Source organism: Drosophila miranda, chromosome 3, assembly GCF_003369915.1.
Source record: "Drosophila miranda strain MSH22 chromosome 3, D.miranda_PacBio2.1, whole genome shotgun sequence".
Lineage (NCBI taxonomy): Eukaryota > Metazoa > Arthropoda > Insecta > Diptera > Drosophilidae > Drosophila > Drosophila miranda.
Window position 1 is genome coordinate 19623786 of NC_046676.1, and position 21134 is coordinate 19644919.

General features: G+C 45.3%; 1 protein-coding gene across 9 annotated transcripts; it reads left to right on the forward strand.

The window, feature by feature from the left end:
- The first annotated feature begins 71 nt into the window (after window positions 1-71).
- On the forward strand, window positions 72-17088 carry LOC108159044 (dystroglycan). 9 transcript variants are annotated; one of them, XM_033392170.1, is made up of 15 exons: window positions 404-492; window positions 8350-8755; window positions 9181-9375; window positions 9432-9563; window positions 9627-9769; window positions 9955-10038; window positions 10115-10175; window positions 10782-11660; window positions 12462-12644; window positions 13095-13163; window positions 13228-13556; window positions 13629-14776; window positions 14854-15051; window positions 15132-15293; window positions 15357-17088. In XM_033392170.1, exons 2-15 carry the CDS (start codon window positions 8639-8641, stop codon window positions 15476-15478), a joined length of 3822 nt encoding a protein of 1273 aa, XP_033248061.1. In that variant the 5' UTR covers window positions 404-492; window positions 8350-8638; the 3' UTR covers window positions 15479-17088. The 9 variants fall into 9 exon arrangements, with proteins under 9 accessions (XP_033248064.1, XP_033248061.1, XP_033248062.1 ...); XM_033392171.1 differs by having other exon boundaries at window positions 13231-13556; window positions 15357-15478; XM_033392172.1 differs by having other exon boundaries at window positions 12465-12644; window positions 15357-15478.
- Window positions 17089-21134: the final 4046 nt, after the last annotated feature.

Below are 21134 nucleotides of genomic sequence, written 5' to 3' on the forward strand. Positions count from 1 at the left end.
GCACTGGTTACGCTGGCAAACAGCTGACAATATAAAATACAGTCACACTGTTACAACAACTCCATTCAGCTAATCGGCCAAACTGTAAATTTTGCTCCGTTCGTTCGGTTCGTCTCCCATTTTTTCTATTGTTATACCAGAAAAAAAGTGAAAAGCAGGGAAAAACATGCAGCATGTGAGGCCCAGAGTGCTAAGTAAATAGTCTGTGCGCCATTATCGTAAATAAAGCCTGCAAAAAGCGAGTAGATCTCTGCAGTAAATGTGAAAAAAAGAGTTGCAAGTGAAAATTCCAACAAAAAGCAGCAAACACACACACACAAAACACTGCCGCACATTCAGGCCGATGTATGTGTGTCGCTCTTTGGACGCAATTTTGGTAGCAGGACAGTGGAGCTAAGGGAATCTGGGCCCCGAGTGAATGGTAGAGTGCACTTTGCGACTCTCAGACTCGACTTCCCCGAAAAACGGAGCATTCAAAATAGCACAAGAGAGGTGAGTGCACATCCATGTTCGAGTGCGTGTATCTGTGTGTGAGTGTGTGAGTGGGGAGATATTGCAGCCGCCTGCATTTATTTATATCCATTAACCAGAAATCCATAATGTGCATTGTAATTAGCTATATCTGCGTCAGGCATCATTTGCAACCAGAGGGGAATCGAGCCAAAACAGGAAAAAATACAACAAGAAAATCGATTTTCCTTAACTTACGAATTTTCTACGCCTCACTGGGCTCCACGGAGAGGAGAGCGCTTGGGGAGCCGGCAACGCCGAAGTTGACGTTGACGTCGACGCTGGCGGCGACTACGATGCGGCACCATAAAGTATACATAAATTGAATTTCGAAACACGGAAGCGTGATGGTTGGTGGAGGAGGCTGCAACAGCAGCAGCACTGTTGTTCTTTTTCTCCCATTTGCTGGTGTTGATGATGATGATGATGGTGTGTGTTGTGTTCGTGTATGGATGCGTAAGAGAGGGCGAGAAAACTCGAAAAATCTGACCAGGACACGGTCAGCCAGAGTCCAGTTGTCATGGCCACGAGGCTTAACAAATGATTTTAGTGGCGGCGGCGGCGGCGGCCCCCTGCTAATGGAGAGTGTTTTCCCGGTCATGCGGATGCGGTGCGGCTGGGGCAGCTGTCACTTCACTTACCCACCCTTCTCCCCTCTGCTGACTTTCATGTGTCTGTCTTTTCAGCCTCTCTCCCTTCCTTTCTCTCTTTGCCTGCGACGAGAGTGTGTGTGTGTGTGCGTGTGTGTTTTGATGACGGCACTCAGTTTCCGCCCGCACTGATTTTGCCCGTACCAATACCAAATACAGTGTGTCCTCGCAAACACTGACCACCAGCTGCTGGCAGGTATACCGAAAGCTTTGGTTTTTCCAGAGTATGCTTCTCTGTATTAGCACTTCATTCAATTAGCAACTTTGGTTGATTTAATTTAGCGAGTGACCACTGTACTAAATCCCGACCATTACCATTCCAGTTTTTGGCACTCTTTTGCGGATGCTGCGTACGCAAAAAGGGGGACGCTTTTATGAGTGGAGTGCCTGGAACTGGGAACTGGGACCTGGCCTTTTTCTTATTTGCTTCCGCTGGGCACCCTTAAATTCTCCCTTTTCGTCTGCTTTGGGTTCGTGTGTGCGTGTGTGTGTGTGTTCAAGAAAATTACTTTTACGACCATTTAGCATAGGTTTCTTCTTCTCCCCTGCTACTCCTCTCTCATATTTAGTTTTATTTTGATGCGTTTTTAATCAGATTGCGTCAATTTGTTGTTGGGCTAACGATGAGGGCGGGTGGTCGGTTGGTCGGTGGTCGGTCGGTCGGTCGGTCGGTCGGTCGGTCGGTCGGTCGGTCGGTCGGTCGGTTGAACGGTTTCCCGGGTTGCGTGTCAAGTGCAGACCAGCACCAGCTGCGTCTCCAATTTTAAGAAATGTCTGTTTCGCATTTGTCTTTCGTTATCTGGAAGTTGGTGGGTCTTTCCACATTCCAATTCGCTGAACCCGCACTCTCTCGCTCTCTCTCCCTCTCTCTCCATAACGTTCGGACATTTAATTCTGTTGATTCATGGTGTTTACCCTCTTCCTCTGCCGCCGCGCAATGATTTCCAAAGAGTTTGACGACTCATTTTACCGATATCGATAGGGTTCATCTTGGGTATACGTTGATATCGCCTTGAATATCGGATGAGGAGTGTATAACAAATTCGTGGAGTATTCCCTTATACTTTTTTGTTGCTCTTTTTGGACTGCTTCTTCATGGCCCGTAAAGTACAGAAATACATGGGGCAAAGGAGGAATATCTATCATGGCGGCAGCTGTCCAACTCAGCGGCACTGGAACGTACTGGGCCGGCAGCGGCAACAACTGTTCTTGCTGTTGGTGCTGTTGTTTCGCTTGCTCTTGTACTAGAGCTGTCGTCTTCATCAATGCCTCTGCCTCTGTTCGAATGTTTCTTTGAGAGTGTGTGTCTGTGAGTGTGTTGCTGGTATTGCGTTTTGTGTTTGTTTTTAGCATTTGGCTTTACTGTTGTTGCTGGTGTAACAGCAGAAACACACACTTGCAAAACGTTTTTACGAAATATCAACGACAAAAGCAGGAACAGACGGCAATCATTATGCATGCAAGAAAGAGATCTCGGAACGCATTTGATCGCCAACTTTGCACATGGCCCTCGTATCGCGTCTCGCGCCTGCGTCTGCGTCTGCGTCTGCGTCTGCAGCTCCAACTGCAACTCCAACGCCGCCGCCATTTGGCCAATATGGCGGCTGTTCTGCCCTGCCCTGTCCTACTCCACCCGTGCCCCTGCCCCTGCCCCAGTCGCTGCCATCGCCGGGCCCAGTCCCAGACGTTGGCCCCACGCAAAAATATTTTTCTTGTGACTCCGCAAACTCAATCGCTTCGTTTGTAGCGTAGTGTAGTGCATTGGATCAATGCCCCCGCAGTGGCAACAACATTGCTTTGGCAGTGTCTGCTCCTCGCTCTCTTATCCACTCTCTTTATGCCAGGTACCAGACTACAGCAGGGGCGTATACGGTATTCGTGCAAATGTCACTCAGGATCATCATGGGCAATGTCCATTGAAAAGACATTTATTGATTCCAAGAATACGCTGTGGGTTCCACAAGTTAAAAGATATAGGATAGCAATTCGCTCCAACGGAATGTCTATTGAAGTTATACTACAATACGGATTGAGTCTCATTATGAAATTTCAGTTGGATCAGTTTCCATCGGGATAAACCCGAGTAGCGTGTATGCCAAAATCAGAAAACCGTCTGTTCAGCTGGATTTTCTGGCGCAGCCTGTGTCTCTCCTTTCGATTTAAACGATAATTGCCACGTGATTTCTAATCAAATTACAGCAGACATACCAGATCCTCATGTTCAAGTCGAGTCGAGTCAAATGGTTCGATTCTGGTCACATTTAAGTTACAATTTAACCAAAATGGGTTTGTCTTAATTAGAAATCGGATTGCAATCACTCAATCAGTTGTCTTTTCTCTCGTCTTCTCTCCTCCTACAGCCAGCCCCACTTCAATTATGCATATCACCAAATTGGTCTCCATCATCGTCATACCCTAATTACAGTCAATTACTCTGTGGAATTACTGATATGGGTAGATCTGTGCCGCCAGCTGTTAGTCTGCTGGCTCTTGAGGGGGGGGCACTGTTCCAGCTGGAAACGCGATGTGCGTGCTCCATGCTGCATTTTCCTGCACTCACGTACTGGCCGGGGATTTTGCCCAAGCTTAACACCTTTTTTGGGCCGCTTTCCATGGATCATTGGGCAATGGGCCGGAAATTGGGTTACACCTCAGCTACCTTAATAATTTTCTTCTTTTCTGCTGCTCAGGCGGCACCACACTTATCAGATATGCATATCATTTGACTAACTGTAAGACCCACCACCAACTGTTATCATATCTTTTGTTTGGTCGCGACGTTTGTAGAGCAGTTTTATCTGTGAAAGCCATTTTAATGCTCGCCTTGTGTTTGAACTCCAGCCCAGTTCTGTTGCCCAAAGAAGATCCCAAATGATATTATTATGCATTCTGAAATAGTTGGGAAATCGGATGAAAATCTTTTCAGCAACTCAATGTAAATTTTGTGTAGGCTTTGGAAATATTGAAAGACTTTATCTACCTTAAAGGTGCACCAAGTTAACCTCTCTACTGTCTTAGAGTTCGGTAATACCCTCACAAATTCAATTCATCAAAGTTCTTCTTGCTTTTCAATCATTTTTCTGCTTTTGTATTTTTTGAAAAAACCAAAAGCGGCACGCCTTTCGTGACCAACCCATACCCATACCCAGCCCATACCATTCCAGACCCCAGCCCTGCCTCAGAGTTGATGCGTGGCGATGATTGAGGAGAACCGAGAGAGGAGAGACTTTGGGCTATTTTTGGTAATTGCATGGCCTGCTTTCCACTCTGTACCCGAACCATAGAGTTTTTTCTTTTGTGTGTGTGTGTGTGTGTTTTTCCCTCGCCCAAACTATTCGAGATCCGATTGAAAATCCAGTGCCAGTGGCCATTGCGTCGGTTCCAGTCCATTGACGATGCGTGCCACAAAACATATTTTCAATAAGACTATTTTCCAGCGACAACGACAAGATTGTGGGTCAAACTATCATATACATATGTATGTGTGTATATAGCATACTCTATATAGAGGAAGATGTGTGTTGAGAGTGTGTGTGCGCAATGTATGTATACCAATTTCAATCAGGCAGCATCGTAAACAAAATACAAGCTGAAAACAATCCATTAGCTGCCCCACAATGCTGGCCATTGGAAGTCGGCCGTCGTCGTCGTCATCGCTGGAGTTGTTGCGCCCAGTGCGGCGAATCAAATTAATTAAAGCTCCCCCAAAGAGGGGATCCCTGTGGGTTCCTATGGGATGGGGGGAGCAAGAACTATGAGAGAAAGAAAGCAAGGAAAAGCTGGAAAGATGAACAAGAACGATACAATTGTCGTTGATTGTTTCTAAAGAAAACCGAATTAAAACGTGAAAGAAGCTCCACAGAAAATGACAATATTTGAAGAAATTCGAATACAGAATACTCTAACTATGGAATTCAAGAGATTATTTGTGAGTACCAAAGAGTACCAATAAACTACCGACTCTGTGGTGGGTTAAAGTACATATTTAGAATAGATATGTGCGTGTACTACATACATTGTCCGTTTCAGGAAGCTTTCAGAGCTTCCCTTCGCCTTCCCCCTCAAAGCCGACTCTAAAAGTCAGTATACCCCTCGTTGAAGCTGGGTAAAAGCTATAAGTCAGTGCCAAAAAGAGCAATTTGTTTGGGTCACCAGAATGAATGCATTTAAGGGCATCTCTGTGAGAGAGAGAGGGAGGGTATACCGTATACCGTGTACGTGTGTGCACGTTTGTGCGGTCGCTGCATTTTGCGCTGCAGCGCGATGAAAGAATTTCTTTGTAAGAAAGTGCCGCGGCCGCGGCCAGAATCAACATCTTTTGTGTCACGTAAACGATCACGAAGAAGAAGACGTCTTGTGCATGTGCCTGTGTGTGTGTGTTAACCAAGGCTAATTGAACAGGGCAACCTCTGAGTGGAGCTTTTATGGGGGAGAGATGTAATTAATTGCCAGGGGAAGCAAGGGAGATAGAGGGAAGAGACTGCTGCCACACCGAGTGGCGGGGGGTCTAAATGTAGGCCTCTGCAATCACATTAATAATATGAACAACAACGATAGAGACTATAGCGAGGCATTTGATGCTCTACAGTATCTGTCTTACATTTTATACAGAAACATATGAAACTGAAGTTTGGCTCTGATCAAGCAATATCTGGTCAAAGGTATCATACCCTCTGCCAGGGTATCCAGACTACGGCTCTACCGTAGCGTGGGCGATGCCATCCCCACAGAACCATTAGTCTTTGTATTGTTCTTGTACCTTTATTAGTTTGCTTTTGTGCTGGACTTAATTTATGAACTGACCCTCAACCCCCACACCCAACCACAGACTCCCCCCACTCCCCGATGCACACCGCAGACTTTAGAGCCAGGCTTCAGTTATCCAACTCTAGCTCCAGCTCTAGCTGTGTGTCTGTGTGTCTGGCTGCGGCGCCTCTATGTAGACTCTCTTATCTCCGTTGATGCATTCACCAGCAGCAACAGCAGCGGCAGCAGCGGCAGAAGCAGCAGAGAAACTTGTTTTGTATTCTAGCTGTTAAGTTATGTTCTCTCATTTCTCTGTCTCCTACACCCACTCGCCATAATACGACACAACTACAACTACAACGCCTATTTCTGGTCCAACTCCTACTCCTACTCCAGCTCCCTCCCCTCTTTGTCACTGTTCTTCCATCTCTTTTTTTGCATTTGGCGCAATGCTAATTCATTTGCATACCAACAAACACACAACACACTAAGCCCCTGGGCCTCATTCTCATTCATGCCGAAGAGCAAGCGTGCGAGAGAAGGAAAAGCAGAGAGGTGTTTAAGAAGACAGAGAGGGAGAGGGACAGGGACAGGGAGGTGATGGTTAGGGAGAGTGAGGTGGCAAAAGAGAGGTGGTGATGGATAGAGGAGGGCTGCTACTAGACTGTGCTGCTGTTGGGAAGGGGGTGGGCTGCGTGCAAGGGGTACACCGACTGATGGCCCCCGGCATGCTTCGTTGCATTTTAAGTTCATCTCCACACACACACACGCGCACACAATAGACAGAGAGCGAGGGCGAGAGAGAGAGACAAATATGTATTGGTGGCATATTGCCGCCTGACACTTTTTGCTCCTTCACCTTCCCTTCCCTCCCCTCCCTTCCCCTTCCCACTCATTTGATATTCCAGTCGGGTCTTCTCTTCGGGGCGGACTCTTCAATTAAATTTAACTAGAAAGCAGACAAAAACAAATAAAAAACCCAGAGAGAACAAATAAATGATATTTTAGCTGCGGCATATGCATAAGTAATTATTATTTTCCATTACTCGTACAACGAGTGTGTGTGTGTAAGTTTTTTCAGCATTCCAATAACTCTTCTCTTGTGCTGGAATTCTGAATGGAATTCCTTTGGCATGGCCATGCCGTTTCCTATCGTTTTCTATCATTTATCGCTGTTCATTCCAATGCATGGAATGCATGTATGCCGTATTAATTATTGCCATATTTATAGCTTGTCTCGTTTAATGCCTCAATTAAGGCATTTCACACGCAGTTTTTATGCGTTTTCCATGCACATTTTAAATGGCTTTCCACTGCCCCGAGCTAAAACGTTAACCCCATTCATAAAGAATGCTGCCAACTTGTGCAATTGTGTTCCCATTTTTGTGTCACACCCCAACACTGCGCCCCCCGCCCCAACCATCCTTCCAGAAGCGGGCATGTCCAACACATGTTGCGCTGTGGAGAGTGGAGGGCGATAATGTGTTTGCTGAATGATTATTTGAAAGTTATTTGGAGAGGGGTCCCCACCCCCCGTACTTCGCTCGGTCGATGGAAAGCATCTATAAATAGAATCCAGATGATAAGCCGACAGCTTAGGGAAGCGCTGGGGATGCATGCTCAATGAGGGATTAACAAATTTATGGGAATTCCAGCAGCATGAAAGGGTGCGTGCCGGTGGATCGGGGGTAGAGATTGTGGAAGGAGCGACCCAATTAAATCAAAGGGAAATACTTGTTCTTATGCAAAATAAATGCGATATTTTGAGAGTATAGTGGTTTTCATTGTTCTGTCCGATAATTGGGGACTATGCATATTCCAGTTTATATGGAATAAATATTCAATGATAATTTTATGAATATTATCTTTAGAAATGTATTGTTATGATACCCTCTAATGATTCAACCACCGGGCATATTATGGGAGTATGATTAAATATTCATAATCAATCAGCCATCAATTGTCTGCTCATATTCCACGCCCCTCCGCCCCCCCTTTAATTAAGCATTTTCCAAAGCGAACTTTCCATTTTCATCTCTGTCTGGCTGTCGTCTGTCTTTCTGTCTGCCTCGGGGGTCTCTCCAATTACCAAAAAAAGATCATGTGCATCTTGTTCATCGGGCGTTAATTTTCCCTCCAAATACAGGAAAAACAACAAAATAACAACAGCAAAAAAAACACTTAACAGTTGTTTATGTTAATTACAGAGAGGGACGAGAGAGCGGGAGAGAGAGTGGCCACCACACACATAAATAATAATGCTCAAGGCACAAATTGTGCTTCAGTTTGGGCTTGGGCTTGGGTCTCGGGTTTGGGGCTCGGGTTTTGGGTCAGCGAACCCAAGTGAACGTTTAATTAGCATAGGCACTGCACAGCACAGCACACCCTCTCCTCTTAAAGCGATAAAATATGTTTAATAAATTCCCATAAATTCCACTTGCAGATGATCATCATTCGACGCCGATGATGATGATGACAACGACGACGACGAAGACGACGACTGCGACTGCTCTGCTAATGAAGATGATGTAAACGAAGCCAAGCAGCACACTCTCCTCTTTCTTTCCACTTTTGTGCACCGAAACGAAAGCGAAATTTGAAAGCAAAAGAAATCGAAACAAATACCACCACTGCCACATAATATTTCTCTGAATTGAAATCGAAACTGCATTCTTTACACACACACATATACATATACAACATATCTGGGCAATCGCCAAACGAATCGAAATATGAGATTGTCGCGGTGCTTATCGGTCAGTGGAGACCGCCTGCTCCTCCTGCTGGCGGCAACACTAGCCATCGCCCTGGTGCAAGCGGAGCGGGACTTTAACGTAAACGACTCTCAGGTGAGTAATGGGATTATGAAGAGATTAATGGAGTTTAATGAAGAAACATACTCAATCACATAACATCTAAGATTTTAGTTTGATTAAATGCGATTAGATTATCTTTTATAATCTCAAATTCGATTTTGGCGCAAAGAATCCGTTCTAGAACCGATCTATAAACGGTATGGAGCCATACTGTTTCCCCTTTTCGATTGTGCCTCAAAACAAGAGTGCACTCTTACAAGCGTTCACTGTAGAACGAAGCTCTGTGTCTCTGGCCTGTCCCTTGTCTGCCTAACTTTGATGGATGATGCGTGACGCTTTTCATTTGAATTATGCAGTCGGCGACTCCGATTCGATTAGATTGTCGCCGCCACGATAATGGCTTGAGCAATAAACCACAGTGCTGTTTGTCACGGTCGTCCCCCCTTTCCGTATTGTAGGTGCCTGTCATTGAGCCAAAGGATGTGCCCGCCTACAAGCAGGATCCCTATGTGACAGAGCTGATGGGATGCCAGAACCAGCAGAACGAGATTGTGCTCTCACTGCTGCTGAAGAAGCACGACTGGAGCGAGTTGACGGCCACCAAGCGAGCCCATGTTCAGGCGAAGCTGGCCAAGTTCTTTGCCATACCCAAGGTAAGCTGCAGGATGTTCCATACATGTCTCAATATATACTGTTGTATGCCAAACAGGAGTTCATTTCGTTGGATTCGGTGTCGAAGCGGGAGCTTAGGTCCATGCACAAGCTGGCCATGAGGAAGGGCGGCAAGGGGAACAAGAATATGGAGACTCTGAACCGTCGTTTGGGACGCGCCAGTTTCATGGTTTGTATTTCTACTACTGGTTCCACTTTTTGTTTGCTACGACTTTTGTTTCCTTTTGCGCAGATCGGCTGTGGTCCAAGCTACTTTGTCATGGGTGAACCGATAGCCAAGCAGATTGCCCACCAGGTCAAGGATGGCACTATTGGTGCTCTGACGGAGGAGAACTTTGGTCTGTGGTTTATTTGGCGCAAGGAATTGAAATCCAGGTGGGTGCACGAACCAAACGAACCACAGAATACGACGGTTTAAATGGAATAGCTCTTAAGAAAGCTATTTTATATTCGGAATGCATCAATCAAAGAAGAAATAACTAATGTTCATTGAGATATGACATGTGCGCATAAATCACACCGAAAGAATGTTGCCCTGACGATCCTCCTTTCAATTCTAGATCCCATCGCCGGCGACGTCAATCGGAGGGTTCTGGAGCCGACGATGATGACTACGAGTATGAAGATGAGGGAGAGGATGCTATGTAAGTATTACAGACAGTCCGTGTCTTCTGTGCCTCTTCTGAGTGTCTGTCATTTCATGTTCTATCTTTGGAACAGTGAGCCAAGCACGGAAGTGCCCGCGGTGACTACGCATGCGCATCGTCATCATCATGGAGTGGTGAGTGTTCCGATTGATTACTCAATTGGTTATATGTACCTACTACATTCCCAATATTTATTTTGGTTCATTCTCTCGGTGTTTTTATTATCCGTTATCCGTTAATCCGTTTAAATGCGAATACTCCGAGGTTAATGCATTGTGGATGGTGTTGAACTATGTACGAGTATATGTATAACGTATACGAGTCGAGATTCCGTTATTATTTCCGGAAGTCACAAGTTTTTTTCTGTTCGTTTTACAACACTGCACTTTGTTAATAACAATTCGCACAGCCACAAACACACAAAAAGAAAACACTTTACATGGAACACGGATACACCTACACACATACTATAGAAACACATACATGCATACATATATCCGATATCTATATACAAATTTACACTATAAATAACTGTAATTCATCATATGATGTATACGTTTTTTTCTTCTCTTTTGCCATTTCTTTCTCGCTCTATCTCTCTCTGTCTATATATCGCTCTCATTGTGTTCTCTCGTTCTCTCACTTGTTTGATGAATGTTTAAACTGAAATCGATATCGATATCGCCATCGCAATCCAAATACTAATCGTAACTAACAATCGAATCATCGACTAACCCAAGTCGGAGGGGGATTCTGCCTCTGCGTCTGCCACGCCCTCGGTTGCCAGTGTGGAGGAGGAGATCGAGGAGAGCGTCTCCAAGCTGGAGTCCGTGATAAGCAAGACTATTGAGAATACGAAGAACATCAAGGAGCTGGTCCCAGTGCTCGGGCCATCGTCCGTCGATGAGGGTGGTGCTGGTGCTGACGATGATGATGATGTAGAGGATGTGGAACTCCAGCAATTGGGCGCCGCTGCAGGGAAATTCCGGGAAAATGATGTGGACACCACCACAGCGGCTGCCGCAACAGCCACAACTGGGATGCCTGGCTCTGCCACGGACATGGTAAAGTCCAGTTACATGGAGGAGGAAGCAGGGAATCAGGTGGATGCCGTTGCCGTCGTAGATGTGGATGCTGTTGCCACATTCAGCACCGCTGATAACACCACACCCCCACCCATATCGGGGTCCATCTCTGGCGCCACACAGCACAGCAGCAGCAGCAGCAGCAATAGCAAGCAGAAGCCATTCTCACCCTATGATGCCACCTCCTCAGTGTCAGTGTCCTCCTCCTCTGTTGTGCCATCAATCGAAGCTGTTGAAACGTCTTCGTTGCCATCCATGTCCACCTCTACATCGGCCACAGGGACCTCCTCCTCCTCATCGTCATCCTCATCCTCATCTTCCCCCTTAACCTCATCCCCATCCTCTCACATTGTTGCCATCACAGACATTGTATTAGACAGCAACAACCATAAAAACAACAACAATACTCTAACAACTTTATCATCATCTGCATCATCATCATCTGCAACAACAACAACTACAACAATCACACCAACAGCAACAATGTCAACTACAACAACAGCAACAACAACACTGTCTGAAATGTCGCCAAAGGTAAATGATGTCGCTTTTGTGTGAACGCGCCCGTGATTGTGTGTGTTGTCTCTCTTGTCTCCTGTCTCTTGTCGTTGTCACATCTAAACTGTTGTCCTCCCTCCTTCTCTTTATGTGAGTGTGTGTGTCTCCTCCAAACAGCCAGGAGTTAGCTTAGTTCTGTCTCTCTCTCTCTCTGCCTCTCCATCTCTTAATCTGTAACTCTCTTGTTTTTCTTTTATATTGATATTGTATTTTTATTGCCTTTTGTCCTGTGTAAGACGAGAGTTGAACTCCATAAAAATGGCTTAACAACATCCCTGTTGCTGTCATAAAAGACTTTTAGTGGAGTTGTGTTTGTACATAAATGTTAGCAAACTAGATAAAGAAGTGTGTGTAGATATAGTTAATATATATGTATTTATAAATTGTACATATGTATGTATATGCTTTTAGCTGCAGCTTAATTTGCGTGTTGACAGTTAGTGTTTGTAAACGATCCTCGAGCTTTAAATGAGAGCTGCAATTAGTGTTGGAAAACTATTGCCCAAGGATGCTTTTTCTGTGACTGGTTCTTCGGCAGTTTATTCGGGGGGATACTTTTCTTTTTGTACATATTCAACAGTTCTAAAGAGCTTTTAAAGATTTAAATCAGGAAAACTAGTCGTTTGATATTAAGTTGTCGGTTGGTGTTGAGACATTTCCAAAGAAACCCAGAATGAGGTGATAAATTGTATGTTGTATGGATCTTTGGCTTTTGACCTTACCAGAAAAAACAACAGCAAAAACTTATTAAATTTATGTTGAAACTCAAACCAAAAGCAGCCAAATGCAAATGATTTCGAGCTGAGCAGCTTTCCGCCCATCGAAGATGTTGAAGATGCGACAACGATACCAACAACAGCTGCTGCTGCTGGGGCAACAACAGCAAGAACGTCCTCCTCGAGCGAAATCGATTCTCACGTAGTAGAGTCCACAGCAACGCACCGCACAATTAGTTCTAAGGTGAAATGCCGCATCGCCATTGCATTGCAATTGCAGAAATATAGTTTTTAAGCTTGCAAGTCGATCCATAGATGTTGCACCATTTCCCCGACCTCGAGCCCGCCCCGCCCACTGGTTTGTCCTGAATCCAATTAAGCGCGGAATATTCCTTCCGGCCGAATGCACTTACTAGCAGCATGTGGCAATTAGTGAACCAGATTGCGCCCCCTCTCCACCTCCTGCATGAGGTCCTTGGTAATTGCATGTCCACTGTCTACACACTCACACACACACCCGTATGCGTATACGTATACGTAATCTTACCTGTTTTTGCACTCGTACTTGGATGTTGTACTAACACTAACTCTGCCTGCCCCTCCTTAGCCGCAGACTCCTTCAGCATGTAACTTAGAGCCATCCATTGGCACCAATTAGTCATCTCAATGCTAATGATTTACCTGTAATTCCCAGGAAGGAGAAGCCGATGCCATCAGCACCCCCAACAATAACAGCAGCGGCAGTGGAAGTGGCAATAATGAGGTATGGGCTATAGCACGGGGTCCTGGCAACGCTCAAATCTCCTATTAATCCCTCTCATCGACAGCAGCTGTTCCCAGGCTCTTCAGTGCCCCCCTCCACGGTGGCCACGACAACACCTGCCACGCCCGAGGCGACCAGCACCGTCAGTACATTTTCCTCGACGGATTATGTGGAGCCGCAGCCGGAGAACAGTGTCCCGATTATCAAGACGCGCCTGCAGAAACTGGCGGTGACCTCGGGCAAGGCTTTTACCATGATTGTGCCCGAGGATACCTTCTGGGATGCCGAAGATCAGGGCAACCTGCGTCTGGAGCTCACCGACAAGGATGGCCACGAGCTGAAATCCAACTCCTGGCTGCAGTTCAATGCCGATAAGCGGGAATTGTACGGACTGTAAGTAAATGAGTTATGTTTCTATGCAGGATGGAAGTTTATAATGTTTCTGTCTCCTCTGTCCCTTTGCAGACCTTTGGACGACACCGTGTCGCGTTGGCAGTATCGCCTCTCTGCCACAGACTCGGGCAACGCCACCGTAACGGAGACGGTGGAGATTAGCGTGCAACAGCACCGAGCGGTGCGGACCATCAACCACGAGATCAGCATTCTCGTGAAGATCAACGAGAAGCACGGCCACAACATCGACTGGCAACTGAAGCTGATCAATGCCTTGGCTCGAACACTGGATGATGACAGCAGCTCGGCAGTGGTAGTGCGCGAGATCCGTCAGACCCCACAGGACCCACACAGCGCCATCTTCGTGTACTTCAACGAGACCCTGCCGACCAGCGACTGCCCCGAGAAGGAGCTGAGCGACCTTGTTAGCCGCCTGGATGCCCAGCGTCTGAGCGATCTGGTGCAGCCGCTGCTGGGCATCAAGTCGATCACTGGCCAGCTCATTGGATCGTGCCAGAAGGACCTAACGAAGGTGAAGCCCACTATGCAGATGGCCAAGAACGTGCCGCCGATGCCGCGCAACCAAGTGGATCGAGTGAACGCCAGCGTAGGACAACTGTTGGTGTTCAAAGTGCCGCCAGACACCTTCTACGATGCAAATGATAACGACCTGACGCTGACCCTCAAGTCCAAGGAGCACAAGGAGCTGAGCACTCGCCACTGGCTGCAGTTCGACTCGAAAAACCAAGAGTTCTACGGCATCCCAAAGAGTGGCGACACCGGCTCCGAGGAGTACCTGCTCGTGGCAGAGGACAGCGGCGGTCTCAGTGCCCACGATGCCCTTGTCGTAGTCGTTAGCCATCCGCCCAAAAAAGAGTTTGGGGCCTTTTTCAAGGCCTACCTGGCCATTCGCCATGAGAACTTCAATGCTGAGCTGCAGCGGAAGTTTGTGGAGCGCATAGCCAAGGTGAACGGCGACGCCACCACCAATCAAATCCAGATCCGTTCCATCAACATCCACCACGACTCGGACGGCACAATCGTCAACTTCTACAACACGTCGCTGTACAAGCATCACAACCGCTGCCCCGAGAAGGAGCTGGCGGCCACGCGCAGTGTCTATCTGGTCGGCGACAGCCTAAGGGATAGCGTGAAGCGGGCCTTGGGTCCAGAGCTGAATCTAACAAACTTTTCGGTGGCTCCTTTTGGCAGTTGTCATCGTAAGAATATTTTCTGAGATTTCCCCATGGAAGCAAAGCTAATTTGGTTGTTCTTTGCCCATCCTTTCTTTTTCCAGATGCCGAGAACATAGACATCACAAACGAATTCGTGCCCACACGCACTGAGGAGCCCAGCCAGAAGTCCACCTTCAGCGAGGAGTACTTGGCCAATTTCATTTTGCCCGCTGTCATCATTCTGGTGATGATAGTGCTGGCTTCTATCGTGGCCTGCTGCCTGCACAGACGCCGCCACAAGAGTGGTAAAATGGAGCTGGGTAAGGAAGCGGGTCGGGTCTCTCCCCATTTCGGTGTGCATTTCGTCGAGAGGCAAATTCAATTTCGGTGTCCTTTTCAGGCGACGAAGAAGAGCGCAAGTCCTTCCGGGCCAAGGGCATACCAGTCATATTTCAGGATGAGTATGAGGAGAAGCCCGAAATCGGCAACAAGAGCCCCGTAATACTCAAAGACGAGAAGCCACCGCTGCTGCCACCGTCCTACAATACCTCAAACATGAATGGTATGAATGTATGCATGCCATACCCATTGCTCAAAGTCTAATCTGTGGCAAATCTCCTTACAGGCGACAATGATGTGGATGAGTATGTGCCACCGCCGGCTGTTGTAGTCGGCGGTCGGGAGGTGCGAGGGAAGTCACCCGCCACGCCCTCCTATCGCAAGCCACCGCCATATGTATCGCCATAAATCATTGTCAAGAATCAGCAGCAAACGAAGCCGCAACAGAAACCGAAAGAGCAACAGCAACAATAATAACAATCGCATCGTATTAACCACACAATCTATATATATATATATATATATAGATATATACAATCATACATAAATATATATACATCTACCGATTTGGCACAACTTATATATGCAACTAAGCAAAACTCTTTTGTATATATCCAAGTGCGAATTGGTTTCTTTTTTGACTAGCCATTCAAATGGAAGCAAAGGATATTCCGTGAATGAATAGAAAGGAAATTCCATATGGAAGACGAAGGGTACGGTACTCAATGTTGAAGAGGCAGGACGATGTTTTGTATTAATCACGAAAGAAAAACAATCAATTAACGATTTCAGTGCGAACAACTGGCAAACACTTTGTAGCTTAAAGATCGAACACCACATTTGAAAAACACTAAACAAAACACACTATTCAGCATATTATTTATTTAGTATGTACTCTAATTTATATGTATACCACGAGCCGCGAACCACATCCACATCCACATCCAGGAACACGAAATGGAATGAAATTTAGTAGACAAGCAACTAGAGCTTGAAAAGCAAACCAGCACACACATACACGAGCCCATTTTAAGCATAGCATTTAAACAATGGTAATACTATTGACTAAGTTAGGTGCAAGACGCCTAGAGCATGTCCCTTGTCTGGTTTTTAAGTTTTATACCGTAAGTGAGTTCTATGCATGCTTATACACTTATACAGGAGTTTCCGCTTAATATATGCTTAAGCAAAATCGCTTGCAAAAATTACAGTTGAACTTTTTATTAGCGGAACACCAGCCGCACTGGAGAAGCACTTCCCCGGCTGCTTGATGGGTTACCCAAAGAAGAGCTTAGTATTTTATGTTTTATTTGCAAGGAAGAACAGCAACAAGGGACATGCGAGGAGGAGCTTTGATTATCTTTAGTTGTAAGAACGAAAACAAGCCCACAATAGAGCTGCCAATATAAATAGGATCGAAATTGCCGGGTTTTCTTAAATAAAAATCAATTCCTAAATGCCCACAAGTGCTTCCCACATACAAACATACAAAACCACACACACTCAACCAACAAACCATATCCACAAAATACACACACAAAAACTAATTATATACGAGAAGATTACTTAAAGTAGAAATTAGTTTTAACAAAACAAATGATTTATACCAGCTCCCCAAACTGGACCATTGTTCACTGTCCATTGCCCTGTGCTACAATGGTGCGAGTGGAGTTTTATTGTATTTATTTAAGAACCCATCAATTGTACTATCTGTAGCGCGTAGAATGAAATTGATTTTATACGATGAAACCCATCCAAAAGAATCCATAAGTAAGAGCAATAATTGCATGAAAAGAAATTGAATTACTTTACTCCTACGTACATATGAGGAACAATTGCCTATTAAATTAAGTATAATTAACTAATTTGCATATGGCTCAATCGCCGAGCTGATTTACATGATTTACATTTTGTATTTGGTAATAGAGCCACGAAAAGCCACAACAATAGCAATAATAACCAAACAATCAACAACAGCGGTATCAATTTATTTTGAATAAAAAAATGCCAAAGATACACACGATTTTTGTTTTATTTTGTTTGCTATTAAACAGAAATCAAAACCATATTAAATTATGACACACACACACAAGCACACAGTAAGTAAATAAGCTAATAAAATGCAAATATACTAAATCGAACCTATATTTGTGCAAGTTATTAATGGCGCTTGTCGGTCGGTGCGTAAATTGCTCATTTAAATAATGTATTAAAAAAAAGCTGATGTCGGTATACATCAACATATACCATGCATATATAACATACATATATACAATACGATATGCCATTTAATTGGTTCAATTTGAAGGGAGTTGTACCCTCCAAACAGGACAAACACGGACACACTCACAATAATTATAATAATTATTGAAAATAACTATAAATTGATAAATACCCCGTACAGGGTATATGCATGTGCGAATACTAATAAACAATTATATATATATATTTTGATATAAAAGGAATTTGGGCGTTTGATTTTTAATTGCCATACCCCCTCCCCTTCCGAATCTCATATTCCCATGTACTCGTATTCCATTAGTGCTGGGCTTTCCTGGATATTTGGGGGGAAATTCAATTTATGGAAATTCCCCAACAAATTATGGAATCAAAGCTAGCAGCCGGCAAGGCATCGAAAATTGGGATGAACATGCAACGAAAAGCTGAGATAACACGACAGGTAGGCTAGGTTTCGGACGCCGAAGCGTCCGATACACTTGCAGATCCAACGCTTGATCCAAATTAAATATAGCAAATCGTGAATCGACTTAATCTTTCACGTTTTTGTTATGCGCTCTCCGAGACTAGAGACGGATGTAGTTGAGGCTGATCCGAGCTCCTCTGCGTGGCCAAAGTCTATTCAAAATCGTAGTACCCGTCGGCAAAGGGCATACAGAAAAAGTCAAATCAAAAGCATTGCCATAATGAAGTAATACAAATTTGTTTTTCTTGATGTTGTTGTCGCCTAATAAAGACAGCTTCTCCTGCTGGATATACCCTCCCCCCGACGACCACTCTCCGTTCTGGCAAGCTATTGATTCCCGTTACTTTGACAACCAATATACCGCTGGAGATGCTTGCGCAGAATGGTGTATGTGTGTGTGTGTGTGTGGGTGTGGGTGCGTGGATATTTGTTTGGCTTCGCTGGCGACCTGGAACAATTCAGCCCCACTCCCTGTCTATCATGCGAGCACACACATATTGCATATGTATGTATGTACAAACGGCCAACACATGGCTGATGTGGCATTGTTGTTGCTGTTACTTTTATTGTTATTGTTATTATTATGTAATGCAGTCATTTAATTGGTAACAAATTCCATTGTTCAGCTCTGGCTTTGGGCTTCTCTGCTCGCTTCGTTTGTACGCATTTATGACTTTTCTACGAAGAAGGAGACCTAAATAGCACCATTCCTAGCCCCACCAACCGTCACGCCTCCACATGTGTGTCCTGCTCCCGGCTGTTTTGGCATAAATGTTTTTGCCTTTAATGCCACCCCACCACCCCACCACCCATACCACACTCCACACTCCACACCTGGAAAACAAAACAGATTTTGTGGCTGGTTCTTGAACATTTGCTGGCGCTTGTGCCTTTTGGCACTGGCTTTGGGAATGAAAAATCATAATACGATTACATGCACTGTAATTAAAAAGTCGGACAACTAAAACCACAGCAACAAAAACAGTTACGCTTAAAGCAATACCTAAATGCATAACGGGATTAGTTGCATGCTACACTTTGCGCAGCGTTCGGATGGGAGGAACATCATTTCCATCTCGGTGCTCATCCTGATTGTCTGCACTTTGGCCTAAACAGCAAACAACTACTAAGCTTTTATTGCCTATTATTTTACAGAGAACGAAACAGAATTGCATTTTGCATGTCCCGCAAGAGAGTGAACATCTTCGTCTATTCGAACATTCCCCTCCAATGAGGGGACGTTGCCAGGATGTAATATTTAATTGCAAAACGGGATTTGGTTTCATTTGATGAAGTTTTGATGCTTTAAAGGCTTTTATCAATGCTAAACAGCTGCTGTCACCCGAGTCCTTTTCCCTGTCGTTGCCATAACGCTCATTATCGCCACATCCTTTGGCCCGTGCCATCATCAGTTCTGGTGACATTTTGCCAGCCTTTGCAGCCCCTTTTTGCATTTTAAGTTACCAAACGAACAACACAGCCTATAATTAACTTATAATCTTACATGGCACCGGTTGCTCGTCGCCCAGACAGATGACCGTACATTTTTGTTATAATAAATCTCAGGCTCCGATGAGCTCCGAACAGCCGCCAGCCAGCGCACCAAAGAGTAAAGAAGTCCCTGTACATATGTATACGTGACACAAGCTTATGAATAGCATTCACTCTTTTGTTTGGTTCGACAGCGACTGCAAACAGTACACAGAAACGGGAAATTTTAGTCGGTCTTTGTCTTTGATCATTGGTCCATGAGGGTCGAAAAAATCGCTGCTGTTGGGCCACGCCCATTCAACCTAAAACCTAGCTCCCTTTGTGTTGTGCAAAAATGTAAATTTTTTGGGAAGTAAATAAATGAAAAATGAAACAGTACTCGTACAGTAAAGCGAGCGAGATGCATATATGTTGATCACCACTGGAAAGCCTTTGGCAAAAAGAGATGGCAGAACGGGCTCATGATCTCTTGCCGTTACTCTTCCTCAATTGGGAACGTTCAAGCAGAGGAGAGTCTAAAAGAAAGGTCCTGTTTGCTTAGCTGAAATTACATCAAATAGGAAGCATGTCCACCATCTAGTATTCCCTCCCCCCCCACGGCTGACTTCTCACCGAGTCAGTGTAAACATCTGGTAGACACACACAATCCAAGATGTGTAGATGTGGCAGCAACAAATTGAGATTAATCACAGAACAAACCCGGGCCAAAAGCTCAAAAGGTGACAAATACCGGAACACATAGACACACAAATGGGAGAGGGAGATTGAGATATGTGGGGGAGACCGAGAGAATGTTACAAACCCAATGATTTGTATAGTAGAACACACACATATCTCCAACTTGTAGATACACATGCGAGTATATTTAAGTTTCCCTGCAATTGAACAACAGGCGACAGAAATCGTTTGAAACGAGACCAAAGGACAGCATTTAGAGCTGGGAGGGAAGGACACAAATCAATTATATTGGCAGTGGACAAAAGACAGAGTGCCGACCAAAAAAAGAAAATATTGGGAAAAATAATGTGTAGAGAGCACAGAGGAAAGGAGAACGGAACAATGGACAATATTGGCAACCTGCTGCGCTAATGCCGGTCGCAGACAAACAATCACCACACAATCGCCCGGCATACAAAGAGGGAGTCCGGCACAGGACACACATATCATGTGAACACAGACAGGCGGCCCCCCTGTGAGCTCCGCTTGCAAAGGAGCCGTGGTCAGGCCATTGTAAACCAATTGAAAAAGCCTTGGGTATGGAGGCGGGTCTGTTGCTGGTTCCGTGGGAGTCCGTGGATATCCCTGTCGAGGCCACTCTATTGGGAGGATTTGGGTAAATTGCTTTTATTGCATACAGTTCGTGTCGCCATTCGAACTGCACTTAATTTCAATCAGGCGCCCGCTGCTAAGCCACTCCAGCTAATTGTTTGGTTTTCTCTCTCCTGCGTCTGCTTTTTCGGGGGGTCCTGGTGCTGCCAATCGGGCATCTTGAGTTCGAGTCCCTGGCTTCGGAGTCTGTGGTGGAGGACCAAGCTAATTTGCAAATGCTGTGCAAGCTGCCTAGGTAACAGCGACCTCGAAGCATGGCATCCACCTACTCATGCAGCCTGCTCAGCGCGACTTAAGCTGGCTTAAAAATCAACTCAAGAGTGAAGAGTATTCTCCTGGAGAGGGTACAGTACAGAGAGGGTCGGGGCTCTTGCGTGCCATCCAGCAATGCTGTAAAATTAATTGTAGTGCTGTTACTGCTCTTCCATCCCGCGGTGGATGCCGGGCACTTTATAATTTCACTTGGGCAAAAGTGTATATCATTAGCCTGGAAACATTCCCACTAATCTTGAGGGTCTCTCCTCCAGCATCCCAGCTGAC